Source organism: Aotus nancymaae, unplaced genomic scaffold (genome assembly GCF_030222135.1).
Source record: "Aotus nancymaae isolate 86718 unplaced genomic scaffold, 86718_ANA_hifiasm-v0.15.2.pri h1tg000011l, whole genome shotgun sequence".
NCBI classification, from domain to species: domain Eukaryota; kingdom Metazoa; phylum Chordata; class Mammalia; order Primates; family Aotidae; genus Aotus; species Aotus nancymaae.
Window position 1 is genome coordinate 13,855,240 of NW_026988422.1, and position 15,652 is coordinate 13,870,891.

The following is a 15,652-nucleotide window of genomic DNA, read 5'->3' on the forward strand; positions in this document are numbered from 1 at the left end:
GCCTATTATTAATAAGAGCCAATGCTAACAAAGTACTTCTATGAAGTGGAATGATATTAAACCCAGAACCATAGGATTTTAGAATATATGGTAAACTTGGTTTCTGCTTTTACAGTTCCAACACAGTAGAGTAGTAGAGAAAGCTTTTGTCTTTTTGGGTGGTGTTGAGCATGTCACTCAATTCACCAAAGTCTCAGTTTTTCCTGACTTCTAAAATCAAAAATAGCAGTATGTTATTCACAGGCAAGAATTAAACTCTAAACCTATCAATGCAAGTTATCCACATGATGACGTGGATATAGAAGATTATGTCTTAATCTGCAGGCTGCTAGATGTAGAACTTTATCTATTAACAGACATTGATATCCATCATAGCACTGTAAAATAACCTATTCAGTCTTTAGGTTTGTGTATCATTTTATAGCTCACTTTCACCAATGCAATACGGTTCTTCATTAGAGGTCAGTGAGGCTGCAGGTTATTTTCCCCATTATGGAGATGGAACAAAACAAGGCTTAGAGAAGTGAATAACTTGCCCAACTAGTAAATCTAAGAGACATTACCAAAATACAGACACTTCTCTGACTCCTGGTCTGGTGGTTTCCCTGATCTACCACCCTCAGAGACACTGATACTTTGGCTGGTGCTATCAGTGTCTGCAAAAGGGTATAAAAGAGAGAGGGTATGCATCTAAGGGGTAACTGTATACAGTTGTCTCAACTTCCGTCTTCACTGGAGTTTCACTTTTTGCCTTCAGTGCAGGTGACCACAGGGTGTTAGTACATTCACAGAGCTGACAGCCAGTTAATTTTATTCATGGCTTTGCTCCTTGGGCCCCTTCTGGCATCAGGAGTGAACATGAGAGTTTTCAACTACAAAGAAAATGGCATCTTGAGGGAATAGTGGTTTGGGTGAATGAGAGAAAATGATAGTTTGATGAAATACAACCTCTGAATGGACGCCTGTTGCAAGGCTCGCCAAGTATTGCTTGCTGTGACATTACATTCACTTCTTCTCCTTGTTGTTTTTTAAAGGGAAAGAAAAACTAAAATCTCTACTGAGGACAGGGAGAGGAATGTGTTTGGCACAGAGGGGAAGAGAGGAGTCTCTTGAGACTGTCCAGGGTTTCTTAGGAAAGGGAACAGTGACTGCTGTCAGATCACAAACATGACAGTCTCTGGTACTTCTCCTGCTTCCTTAGGAGGCATGCCAGACCAGCGCTGGCCCCCTAGCCAGCATGCAAACCAGACCAGCCTTCCTGGCCTCACACTGAGCTGTAGGGTGTCCTGGAAGGAGCTATTTTAGGTGACGTCTATTTTGGTTTGTTTACCTATGTGCACCACTGAATGCAGTCCTGATTGGAGAGGGATGGGATCTCAGACTCTCTGTCCCAGACACAACTAAGAGAAGGTCATTTCCCCTAAGTAATGATTCATCTTCCCACAGACCTTCACATTAAGTTGCAATGTCCCAGCTCATGACACTGAAGGAAATAACTTCCAAAAGATGTAACAAGAGTTGTGAAACTGACCCAGACCTTTATTTTAGACAAATTGTTTTTCTGTCACTTTAGCTTCCCACTAAATAAAAACTTTACAAGCTATGAATGTGTTTGCTTCTCTTAACTGGCATGCCCAAATTAGTATGCATTTGCCCACTCTTTGGGGCTTCTGTCTCAGAGAAAGGTGATTATACCCTGAACCAAATGAGTGCTGCTTAAAGACTAGACTGGCTTCAGGGTCTGGTCAGCTGAAAGTAGCCTGTGTAAACCCACCAACCACTCAGCACACTTGAAGGAAAATTCCCATTTGGATACTGGTTTAATCACAGAACTGTAATTTTTCTTTTTTATTTCTCTTTGCCTGGGTTTCAGTTCTGGAGTATTTACTAAATCTCTTTCTGTTAACTCTTCCTTTATGGCAAAGTTCTCTATAGGACCAGAATAACTGACCCTAGGGACTACTAATGAGTAGCTTTTATTGAGTACTTGCTTTGTACTAGGTCCTTGGCCATCATTACCTTTAGTATTGAATGTACCCTTCACAATAGTCTTAAACAAAAATACACTTATTATTTTCATTTTACAAATGAGAAAACTGAAGCCCAGAGTGGTTAAGTAATTAGCTCAGGGTCACACAGTTAATAAATGGAGTAACCTAGAATCAAACTCATTTTGTCTTGCTCGTGCCTTTAAGTAGCACACTGTTCCACTTTAATCCTTCAAATCAACTAATTATTAGCAGAATGATCTTATGAGTGGTGACCACAAGTCAGGCACAGCCATGGGACATCCAAATTGTAATTATATGTATCTCTGAATATCCATAAAAGATATATATTCCTGTAATGGTAATTAGTAATATAAGAGCCCATAAAACTCTTATATTAGATGGGAAATACATTTACATATCTTAGGACCCTGTCTAGTTCAAAAGACTTTAGATGTATAATATTTGTACATTTCTTAAGAATCAAAAGAAATATAAAAGTTAAGTAATCAACCTGCAGGAGTATTACAAGAGTTTGTGAGTGAAAAGAAATTGAGATAATGTCAGCTTTCCCTTTCAAATTTGAAACCCATAACGTAGTGGTTATAAAAAGACACTCTACCTAGGGATGGTGAGAAGAATCTCTGAGGATGTCTGTGACTGCTAGACTCATGACTGGCTCAAATCTCTGGTTTTAAGTAACATCCATGAACTGGATGATAACTGTCTGCTTTATAGGGTGGGCAACCTGAGTTTACTGGGATAGATCACTAGCCCTGGAAGATTTAGAATTAAGAAGAAAAAGTTTCCAAAGACTCAAAATCATGGTAATATAGTAATAGTAATTATATGTGTGTGTGTATATATATATATGTTTGTATATAGGTCTATATATTTATATATATACACACACATATGTATAATTTATATTATTGTGAAGCTTAAGAGAATTTGGCCTAATAAAATGACAACTTAAAACTCCAAATTAGAACGTGTAATTAAGTCATCAGTTTAGATGTGTGGCTAAGTTGAAATCTTACTAAATGTATGCAGTTTTTGGAACATCTAAGAAAACATTAGATTCACTATATTTGTAAGGTTAACTTATTAAACTTACAGATATTTAAGTACTCAGAAAGATTTTGTTTGTTTAATTTCAAATAATTAAAAAAATGTATTAAATGTATACTGTCTATGTGAAATGATGAAGTTGATTAATTACTGGGTTTGTAAGCAAGATCAAACATTATTCAAAGCCTTCTTAAAAGTGATGGCAAAAATTTGCTAGTTTATAAATAGAAAAATAAAATTTTGAAGCCTAAGTCAAAAGTTTGGGAACTGAGGTCTCGAATTTATAACTTGGAATATATTTACCGCTGTTAAAATAAAAAATAAACTCCTAAAGAAGTTCTAGCTTAAAAAGAAAAAAGAAAAGCATCTAAAGAATTTTAAAAAAGCTCTTAGTGTAAATCATTTCTGTTTCTTTCTTTCTTTTCTTTTCTTTTCTTTTTTTTTTTTTTTTTTGAGACAGAGTCTCACTCTGTCGCCAGGCTGGAGTGCAGTGGCGCGATCTCAGCTCACTGCAGTCTCCACCTCCCAGGTTCAAGTGATTCTCCTGCCTCAGCCTCCCAAGTAGCTGGGAGTACAGGTGTGCACCGCCACATCCAGCTAAGTTTTGTATTTTTAATAGAGACGGGATTTCACCATGTTGGCCAGGATGGTCTCCATCTCTTGATCTCATGATCTGCCCACCTCGGCCTCCCAAAGTGCTGGGATTACAGGTGTCAGCAACTGCGCCCAGCCATCATAAATCTTTTCAATTATTGTCATCTAGAGTGATGATCTTGGATCAGAAGTTGGTGTTTTAGTGCTCCCCTGAGATAAGCCATTGTTCAGGGAAGCTCAGAGCCCTTTCTCAGTGGAAGGTGGTCCTAAGGCTGAATTGAGTTTTAAGTCCTTATGAAAGTGTGTGCCTTCTATTTCCATTTCAGATACTTGTACTGCATTGAGAATTTGGATGAAGGAAGAGCCCCCGGTTCCTTTCAGGTCCAAAATTCTGTGGTTTTAAGAGTACCTTCCTTTGCTTCAAATGCTAGGCCTTTAGGTTCAGAAATAATAATAATTCACATTATATTTTCAAAAGGAGCATAAGATAAGAAGGTAGATTTAGGGATTCAGATTATCCCAGGATACTGATTCCTAGAGCTGACACTAGCTCAGTGATGAGAGAAAGTTACTTAATCTCCATTGGCATCAGTTGCCTCTCCTGCAGCATGACAATAGTCACAGTATTTAGATCATGGGATTCTTGCAAGGGTAAAACTAGGGAATGAAGATGAAGTGCTTGGCACAGAGATTAGCACACAAAGAGTGATGACAGGTGTAATGGCAATGTTAAATGGAGATGGATGAAGATAGAGCTGCTTGTATCGTTATTTTCATTTTATGGGTGAGAGATTTTTTCAGGCAGGTTAATTGAAAAGAATAGGGTCAACATAGCTAGTAAGTTGCAGACTTAAAAGTTGGAATAATGGTAGATTCTGCAGTCTTTATATATCATGATATTACATCTTAAAAGACCCAAGCCTCACGAATCTATAGAAATTCAGATTATCGACTTAGTAATCATATCTTTCTTAATGTTGTGACTCATATATAGAGAACGTGCTTTTAGAAACATGAGTAAAGATTCTGCTTGGAGGCTCAAGCACTAAATGTGTATTACGTGCTTGCTTGGTTTCTGGAGTCCCTGAACCACACAGTATAGTTGGAATGGTATTTATACTGAGACCTCTGTGAGTTTGTTGTGTATGGGTTTCTGCAGCTTTACACTTCCGAGGGCCCCAGAGTCTCTGCAGAAGGTTCATCCTACATCGCCGGAGGGGAGGAGAAGGGAGAAAAGTGGATTTGTCAGAGGTGTTTAAACCAAAGCAACTCCATCTTAAATAGGAGCTAGGTAAAATTAGGCTAAAATCTACTGGGTTGCATTCCCAGACAGTTAAGGCATTCTAAGTCACAGGATGAGAAGGAGGTCAGCACAAAATACAGGTCATAAAGACCATGCAGATAAAACAGCTTGCAGTAAAGGGGCCAGCCAAAAACCACCTAAATAAAAATGGCGATGAGAGTGATTTCTGGTCATCACTGCTACACTCCCACCAGCACCATGGCAGTTTACAAATGCCATGGCAACGTCAGGAAGTCACCCTATATGGTCTATAAAGGAGAGCCATATGTAATCTACCCCTTGTTTAGCATTTCATCAAGAAATAACCATAAAAATGGGCAACAAGTAGCCCTCAGGGCTGCTCTGTCAATGGAGTAGCTATTCTTTTATTCCTTTACTTTCTTAATAAACTTGCTTTCACTTTGCACTGTGGATTTGCCCTGAATTCTTTCTTGTGCGAGATCCAAGAACCCTCTCTTGGGGTCTGGACTGGGACCCCTGTCCTGTAACAGATTGAGTTGTTTATACGCTCTTCTCTGGCTATGCTCCTCCCCCATGGACACTGGGGTTGCTAGAAGACGACCTTCAATAAATGACACTGTCGAAAAAAATCATGAAACTGGGTCAAGAGGATTTCTCCTTTTGAGGTCTTAGTGGGGCTTTTGTTGCTTCCTGCAGAGCTGGAAGGAAGCGGAAAATCAAGCACAGTGTGCCAAATCCTGTTTGGAACCAGAAGGGGCCTAATAAATAATATGTAAAATAAAATACTACATGCAGAGCTCTCCAGATTTACTGACTGAGTAAATTAACCTCTTTGGAAGGTCAGAATTTTATTCTCTGTACCAACAAAAGAACAGAAAAGAGAGAAAAGACCTATCCAGAGTCACCAAATCCATATTGATGCTTGGAGCTGAACCCCGCCAGCCTTGCAACCAGAGCCATTTCAACAGGGCAAGACTAAGCCCAGTGGCCAGACTACTGCAAGATTACTCTCTGTACTGCAAGGTTACTCTCTGTAAATACACGTGGGCTCTGTGTTTCTTTGGCATTTTCATGAGCTCACTCAGAACAAATTTGCACCTGCCTCTTTAGCGACTCCTAAGGTGATGTACCTGGATAGGAAGTTCTCCAGTGACTGCTTTTTGTCCTCTTTGCAAACAATGCCCTCCTTCTTCTGCTTCTCCATATCTTTGATTCGGGACTGGAAAGTATCGATCAGATCAAACACAGACTTCATTGTTATTGGCACCTCATAGTATTGCTGTTTAAGATAGAATAGAATGCATTTAATGTGCAAGTGCATTTCTTCTCTCTATTCAGAGGATAGAGAACTGTGAGAATTCAGGGGAGCTCTGGGGAAATCTTTGAAATCAGAGCCTGGAGGACTCATTGCTTCATAAGTGCTCTCCTGCAATAGTGCTCTCTGCTGATGTTTTGAGGGTCGGAATCCATGAAACAACTGCCTCTTTTACAAGGAATTCTTAACTATGCTCCTTTTATTGGAAAGGGTCCATGCCTTCCTCATCATACAAGTCCTAGGTTCACCCCTCTACCTTTGGGACTAAGCTGGTTCCTATTTACTATACAACTGGAGAAGAAGTGAGAAACACTGTTCCTAACACAGGAAACTAAATGGAATGACATGTTCGAGTGTATAATCTGAGCAATAAGAGTAAATTTCCACCAAGGCCTGTTCTGTGGTCCCAGGGATTGTTTTACTGAGTATGCATCACTTAATATTAAGTCATGTTTGCTTACGTATTCTCAGAAATAAGTTGGGATCCAAAATAAAAAAGAAAGAAGTTGGGATCCAACTGAAAGACAGTGAAATTCAGGTTCCTGAATTACAGCTGCCTGGACTTACAAAAGGAACCTGAGATAGATTTAGGGGCCGGCTGAGTATAATCAGCATAAGCTGGAGAGCAGCCTGGACATGGCCTGAAGCTCTGTCCTCAGTGGGAATTCAGTAAATCACAGAATGTAAGAGCTGGTAAGGACCTTAGAGGTTATTTGGCTCCAACTCTCTCATTAAAGATGGGGCAACACATGTGCAGAATGAACTAATGACGACATCTCTCCAGATCAAGAAAAATATTGTGTGTTGGGTCAGCTATTGTAATAGTACAGACAGCCTTTTTCCCTCCGAAGATTCTCACACAAGCATGGTATATGGATGACATTTTCATGAACAGTTTTTATGTTCCCCATTTCACATGGTTTCAGAATCCTGGAATTTTAAAAGAACATTTTGATAAGTTGTTTTAAAAATTGTTTAGGGAATGCATCAGAGAGGTATTAAGATAAACTTTAGTAAAATGTATTTTCAGTGATATAGTGCCAGTATGCCCGACTGTTAAGACAGTGGGTTCTGGAGCCAGCCTGCGTGGGAATGAAGTTCAACACTAACTGCATGATGACCTTGGGATAGTTACTTAACCATTCTGAGCCTCTGTTTTTTCCTTTGTGAAACAAAAATAATACTAGCATTTATCTTAGACATGTGAGATAAGGATTGCAAAGGGTTGAACACAGTGCCAGGCATAGGAAAGCACTTGATAAAGTAACTTTTTGTTATTTTTATTATTACATGGCATAGTTTTTCATGGTTCAGAACCTTTGTCCATAAGCATAGAAAGAAAGTGGTTGTAAAACCCCAAAGTCTTGTCCACAATGGATCAGGAGGCAAAAATCCCTCTGAGATAGGCCTATATTAAATATGGGTTTCCTGAAGGCAGAAACCACTCTTCACCTTTTATCTCCAGGACCTGGCACATCATAGCTATTTAATCAGTGTCTTATGAGTGTACAACATTGGTATTAGAAAAGAATTTAGTCTGAGTCAAGTAGCTGGGCTGTGGGAAGTCACTCCAACTCAGTCTTTTCTAGAAACCACATTTTTGTATGCAAATTCATAGGATAACATGGAAAATTTGGCCCATCTCAAAACCCTCCCATTTATAAAATAATGTATGCTTACTCATACCTTGAATGGACTCATTAACAAAACAATTCAGATTTGCTATTCTAAGAAATATCACTACATTATTCAAAATAAGAAACTGTACCTTGACTCTCAGATCCATGTCTGTTAGCACCATGAAGAAATCATTGTAGGTCATTCCGTACTCTTTCCTCAGCTCGCTGATGAGATGCTGGTCTACCAAGTCTTCATCATCCACCACTCGCATGGGTTTCTCATTATCTTAAGGCAAATAAAATGTGAATAAATATGGGTGTAGTAAGGCAGAAATCATTGGGAAGTGAATAGTTGAAGGCTCTGGGGCTAATCACACCAGGCTTCAATAGTTGTATATATTCAACTCACACTGTGTTTGAACAAAAGGTTTCAAAGTAAATTAATAAATATAGAAACAAACACATGAATAAAGTTTTGAAAGCTACTCTTCTATAGATGATCAAGGCTCCATCTCTGTTTATCCTGTTCATAGCAAACAGGAACAAAGTGAGAGTGGAGACTGCTGAGTCATGCCTAGGAGAAGACTGCCATCTCACCCAGGGAGTGAGTCTTCACCCTAACTCACAGGGAACTAGACTAACCCAGACACTTTTGTTAAGTTCTATTTCTATTAAACGTAATTCTGAGTCTCCTCGTTTTTAGTATAGAATTACCTTTGGGACCCAGTAAGCATAACATATCTATAGAGAAAAATAGAGTTTCTGTTGAAACCCAGTAACAGGTTCATTTTGGCTCCAAAAGAAGTCAAGCTATTCATAATGCAAATTTTGTAAGTGAATATAGTTTCAAACAAATTGTGACAATTTATGGAAACTTTAAATCATTCTATTTTTTTCAATTATCAACCCCTCCCAAGTCAATCCTTATAATTCAGAATGGTTCCTGAAGGTGTCACTAGGTTAATGGGAAGCATGAAAGTCAAGATATCAGTGGCTTTACATGGCAACTTGTATGTCAGTAAAGCATTTTAACGTTTTCAAGAACAGAAGAGCTTTATTTACTTCTTCCCTTTCAAGTCACAGTATATCTCTCAACCCTACCAAAAATTTTATCTGTAAAATAATCCCCTATATTAAAAACAAATGGGAAAAAATTGAAGTTAGCAAATGTGTGATAACAGGAAAATCAGCAATGAGAGCCTGTCACTATTACCAACATCACTACCCAGTGAATAGTACTGTACTACAGTACTATGCCACAGTAAAAGCAACCACAATTTTGCAGACCAGACGTTATAATTTGAGTACCAGAGACATTGCTCTTCATTAATGAAAGGGGACAATTATAATTTAACTGTTACTTTTGTTTATTTGATTAGGATTGTTGAAAGTGTATAAACAAACAGGCTTATTTCTCCAAAGCAAATCAAAATGACGGGAAAGAATCTATTTTCCTTCCCAAAGTTGTAACAGTGCTTCATGGAGGTGGTCCAAAGGAACAGGAGCTGAGAGCCTATATGAGAACAAGCACTGTCTGCAACATAAAAAATGATAGGCCTCATGCATAAAAACTATTTTTCAAATGTATTTTGTTATTAGTAAAATTTAAATTAATTTATAATTATTAGATTCATGTTTTAAAATATGTATTGTTGAGTATAAAAAGCAAGTTGCAAAACAAAATGCATAGTATGACTTTATTCTTGGTTATAAAGAAATAAAAATGAAACAAGATATATTCATATGGAAATACACATAGGAAAAAGTCCATAGGAAAAGGTGAAGTGAAAACTTTTATTGTTTACTCTGCATACCTGTTATTCAAATTTTAATGAGGAACATATTTAACTTTGTGAATAGTAATAATAATAATAAAAATCATTGAAAAACTACTTTTTCTAAATGTCCTTAACAACTAATGTTCTGATTCTGAGACTTTACAAACCTGATTTTACCTTGTACTTAGGAATTACAATTTTTAATTCCCAACGTACATTCATTCTTACTTTTGTTCATTCAATGTAATGTTTATCACCAATGTTCAGAGTTGGTTCTGTGCTGAGTAATAGATTCAGAAATTAATAACTCAGACAGAATTCAAACTCCTATTTAGAACCAGAATTAGACCATTAGAATCTACTTAATGGATAAAGTAACAAAAACCACTGAATAGCTCAGATGAGAGGAAGTTGGAGATTTCAGCAGATTTTTAACATAGAACCAATTCATCTCCCCTCCCTATACCTATACTCTTTGCCCAGTAACTACAGTTTCCTCCTATGGGAAATGGGTTGAGCTGAACTGCCTCTTGATTCTGAGCTCATCTATATCACTTGCTTTGGCCAATGGGATATTAACACAATGACATAGCAGAGGCTAGAAATAGGCCTATACAATTAGGGATTGTTCTTACTTCTGCCATTGCCATGAGAATATGTCCACACCAGCTTGCTGGGGGATCAGTCAAGCCAAGTTACCTTGTTCTTATTTTAACCAAGGCTACCCCAGGTCAGCTGACAGCCCATTGACCCCCCAACATGTGTACAAGCCCAGCCAAGATCAGCAGAACCTCCTACCCAACTTATAGCCGACTACAGTTACATGAGCAAACGTAACCAAGCCCAGCTCAGATCAGCTGATCCCTAGAAACTTGTCACTAAATGAATGTTTACTGTATGTGCCACTAACGTTTGTGGTCTTTGCTACCTCGCCTTATTATGGCAATAGATAACTGAATATAGATATTATCTGCTCCCCCGCCGCCATCACATTATTAAGATTGAAACTAAGGAAACTGTAGTGGACACTATGGTGTGCTGTCCAGATCCTATCTTCAGAACTAAGGTTGCTGTGAATATAAGCAGCTAGATCTTTGACAACTGATCTGCTTAGAAGAGAGCCACCTTTCCCCAAGTCACACCCCTACCAGGGGACAGCTCACATTCAATGGTTGATGTAGTAGAAGACGGGATAGATATAAAAGCTATCCCCTTTGTCTCAAAGTGGACAATTCTGAAGGGCCCACTCTATTGCAGCTCAAATTCTCCCTGTCCAGTCTTGTATCCTTCACCCCTCGTAAGTATTGTTTCTGAGAATATACCACATTAACTGCCTGCAGGCAAAACTCAGAGTCTCAGAATCTCTTTCTCAGAGAATCCAATCTGTCAAGACTCTGAGGTGAGGAATGACTTACTCAAGTTCACATTGCAGGTTAATGATAGAATGAGGTTAGAACTCAGGTGATATTATCTCATTCCCACCCAGTATTCTGTCTGCTATGCCAAAATGCCTCACACTCAAGGGTAAAGAGGACCTAGGACCAAGATTTAAGGTAAATTTTGCTTTACTAGTACATGTCAAGAAACCAATTCCATAGCCTGTTTTCTTTCAACCAAAATGTTTTCTGAAATATTTCACCAAACATTAAAAATAAAACATTTTGCACTCTCAGATTACAGGAATATTACGTGTTTCTGCTGAGTAGGAGAATCTGCCAAAGGAAAATAATGAAAGTCCTGATCATCACTGGATCAGACTAGGGTGGGGGCAACTCAACAGCAGGACAGAGTCCACTCTATGCCAGTATGTGTGAAGCCACATCCTGTCTCAGCTTCTGCTCCTGCTACAGGTCTTTCTTGAACTCTGTATTTTGTCTAAATCAGGAATTGGTAAACAAGAGGTTCTCTTTAGTCTGGAAAAGCAACATAGACTTGGCAGGTTCTTGTTAAATTTATCCAAGTTCTATTTAAGCTCACTAATCCTTGTAAGGATTACAGAGCTTAGAAGGATAAATTCTTTTTTAAAAAAATTATTATTATTATTATTATTATTATTGAGATGGAGTCTTGCTCTGTCACCCAGGCTGGAGTGCAGTGGCGCAATCTTGGCTCACTGCAACCTCTGCCTCTGTGGTTCAAGCGATCCTTCCACCTCAGCCTCTTGAGTAACTGGGATTACAGGCATGTGCCACTATGCCCAGCTAATTTTTTTTTTTTTTTTTTTTTTTTGTACTTTTAGTAGAAACAGGGTTTCACCATGTTGGCCAGGCTGGTCTCATACTCTTGACCTCAAGTGATTTGCCCACCTCAGCCTTCCAAAGTGCTGGGATTATAGGCATGAGTTACTACAGTCAGCCAGAAGGAAAAATTCTTTAGGAAACAGTCTCTAAACTATCTACATGCTTCTGATCCAGCCAAAATGCTTCATAGATTCAAGCCCATTTGCTGGGATTATTGAGGTGAGGGATAGCCAGGAAAGGTGAACTCTGTATGTGCTGATAAGGACTGGCCCTAGAAGTGGGACATGTGCCTAGAGTGCCATCCTTTAAAAATTCCAACCCCAACATTAGTCAAATTCAGGTGGTATTATATTTCTTCATGTATTTTTCCTTTCATAACTAATTATAGACAGCAATGACACTGCAGAAAATTCAGCTTCAATTATAACATATTAAACACCAACTGCATGCTAGGCATTATGCTTAAAGCTTCCATCCGTAACTGCTTTCCTTGTGACATCCGTGGATTCTCCTCTTCCAACCCTCTCTTGCCTAAGTTCAGGCAATTCCACCAATGCCTGGACTACTTGCATTGCTTCAAATGTTCCCACCTCTTCTAGCAGTTTTCAAAAGTATGATCCACTATTCACCTTCATCACAATCACCAGGAGTCCTTGTTAAAATTACAATCCTTGGATCCAGGTCAATTGACTCAGAATCACTGGTGGTAAGGCCCAGGAATCTGCATTTAAAAAGTTTGCTGGGTAGTTGTTATACACTCTAAGGACAAAGAGCTACTTTGCCAGAGGAGAAAATCCAAATCCTTGTCATAGCATACAAGGTCATTTATGGCATTATTTAACTTACCTATTAACTCTTCCTCCATACATTATGCTCCAGGCCTCCGTTTTCAGTCTCTAGAAATGTGCCCTCTCTTCTTGGAATGCTATCCCTGTGAGTACTCCTTATTGTCTATGCAGGCTGTCTTTACCTCACTTGTGCACTCAACATTTTGGCATTCTTCTGTAATAATGCTAATCACCTTCCATTGCAACCAATTGTTTACATATCTGTCTTTCCCCTAGATAGGAATAATCCTACAATAGGGACTGAGTTTTGGTCATCTTTTATATCCTTTCAGCCTGGCACAGTTCCTAGCATACAACCAGCATTCAGTAAAGATTTGGTAATCATTATACATGTCCCCTAAGAAGGGTGTCATATGAAAAAGATAGTAGTAAAGTATAGCTAAGGTGAGTGATTCTGGGACCGCGTAGAAAACCCACCATAAAACCTTCACAGTTTCCTTTGATCTTGTGAACCCGCAACACAGTCTAATGTAATTTGAGAAAACACATTCATATATATTTATTTTCTAAATTTGATTTTGCATGCATTAGATCTTTTAAACAAAACATATTTGTAAAGCATTTAAAATATAACTATTCTTTTCAAGAAGTCAATAGGGGCCAAAAATCTCTTGGTTGTGCTTTAGATAAACCTGGAGATAGATGCCAGCAGAAGCTAAATTGCTTTTACCCCAAGAACATTCCCAGGAATGCTAAGCAGTCCATGGCAGGTAATTTCAGTTATGATAACCTTAACCTCCAGCTTGCGACTTACTTCCTTTTGATTGGAAATAGAAAAAGTTTAAATTACTTTGCAATGGATCTGCTTACTCCTCTTTTACTCTATGAGTGGGTCATTTTCCCATCTACTACCCTACTGTGGGAGGAGTGACCTGATTGAATTTATAGGTGGGGCTACCCTGGCCATTCCTGATCACTTGTTCTCTAGAAAGAGCAACTTGTCTTATTTAATAGTGTGTCCTGTCCAAGTGATTTGCTGTCCTACAGATTGACTCCATCAAACCTTAAAGTTATTTAAAATATATTTGAAAAATATATTCAGAAATATTTAGTGACTACACATGGTTTACATATATGAGCTTGAATTCATCTTCGTATTAGAAATCTAATTTCAGGTGCCAAACTACATTTCTAGCCCTCTCTTTTCGTCTTACCCTCTACTCAGCCTTCTGCTCTAGATCAAACTTAATAGCAAATCAGAATCACCTGAGCAACATTTGAAAATATAGATTCCTGGACCTCATTCCTAAACAGATGAGTCATCATCTTGGAGTAGAAAGGGACGTCTGAACTTTTTTCCAATTTATATAGAGTACGTATTCATTGAGATGAAAAAGATGACAACCCAATAGAAAAATGGGCAAAGAATACTAAAAAGGAAATATAAACGCCACCTAAACACGAAAAGGTGTTCCATCATATGCATAAAAAGAAAAACACAAACCAATACTACCCTATACTGATACCATTTTTCACATACTACATTAGTCAAAAGTATCCAAAAGTTTGATCACATACATTAATTGGAGATATTTGGGGAAATAAACACTTTTAAACATTGCTGGTGGATTTGCAACATGATTCAACTTGTATGGAGAGAAATAAGGAAATATCCACTCAAACTACATTTTCTATTTGGTCTAACAATCCTGCTTCTTAGATGTACACACAATTTCACAGTTAATAGTAACCTTGTTCATATATCACTCTATGTATGTGTGATATATGTATAAGAACAAAATATTGAAAATAATCCAAGTGTCCACAGACAAAATGTTTAAACTATGATAGAATATCACAAGTTTTTGATAAGAAATGGGGAAGATTGCTATATACTCATAAAAAAAGATCTCCTAGAAATATTTTAAGTGAAAAAAGCAAGGTGTGGAACAATATACATAAAATATATGCTATATTTTGTATAAAAAGAAAAAATATATAGGTATTTATTTGTATTTGTCTTAAAAAGCACTAAATGAATAAATAAGGAATTATAAAATTACCTGTAGGGGCAGAGAATAGCGGGGTAAAGGGGTCAAGAATGGATACAAGACTTGTCTGTGTACACCTTTTTATATAGTTTTAACTTTGGAAATTAAAAAAAAATTATTTCTTTGAAAGATTAAAAACAAAAATGCCTTGATCGAGTCATCACCCTATCAAAAAAAAGGCTACTCATTTTTCAAGGCCCTTCCATTAAATCAGCCTACTTTTCAAAATTCTCTGATATTTTCAGTACCTTATCTGATGACTACAATTGGAAGAGCAAATCCCTCCACTACATTCTTCAAACACTTGTTGTGCAACATTTGACATAGCAGGCACTTTCCCCCCTTGGAATGTCAGGGATTAGTCTTGACACTGATACGCTTGATGTTGGATGCAGCAAGGTCAGTGGACTGAGAAGACCGAGCAGGTTAGGAGACAGGCTCTCTAGTCTCCAGGGCACAGAATGATTGATAAGTAAAGATTAAATAAGCAGGGGGCGACACACAGCCAGTGTGTGGAAGTCTGAGCACTCATCTAGTCTCTCCCCCGAGCTCAGTGTTGCAGGGTCTAGAGAAGGCAGCTGCCAGGCACCGTCACTACTGATGAAAGCAGGAGTTGGGGGCAAAGGGTCAATTTTTCAGGACTGCCCCAGAGGCAAAGCAGTATCTTTGAATTTTTGTGGATCCTGATGACTATAAGGCTTCTCCAGAAAGAAAAATTCTCTTCAGTAGGATCAAAGACAGAAAGCATATTTTAGGCTAATTTGTATACTATCATTCTCATTTAAATTTATCTGTCTGTCTGTCTATTTTGAGACAGAATCTCACTCTGTCACCCAGGTTAGAGTGCACTGGCAGGATCTCGGCTCACTGCAACCTTTGCCTCCCAGGTTCAAGCAATTCTCCTGCCTCAACCCCCAAGTAGCTGGAATTACAGGCATGCACCA

The 15,652-nt window shown here is 38.3% G+C and overlaps 1 protein-coding gene across 3 annotated transcripts in view; it reads right to left on the reverse strand.

Annotated features, from left to right (window-relative positions):
* CCDC80 (coiled-coil domain containing 80) overlaps nucleotides 1–15,652 on the reverse strand; it is a 37,331-nt gene that overhangs the window by 6,428 nt on the left and 15,251 nt on the right. For all 3 annotated transcript variants that reach the window (XM_012464013.2, XM_012464012.2, XM_012464011.2), the window contains 2 exons: nucleotides 8,001–8,137; nucleotides 6,048–6,196 (listed from right to left, as the gene is read on the reverse strand). In XM_012464013.2, the coding sequence (XP_012319436.2) occupies nucleotides 6,048–6,196; nucleotides 8,001–8,137 (286 nt within the window). The remainder of the gene's footprint in view (nucleotides 1–6,047; nucleotides 6,197–8,000; nucleotides 8,138–15,652) is intronic.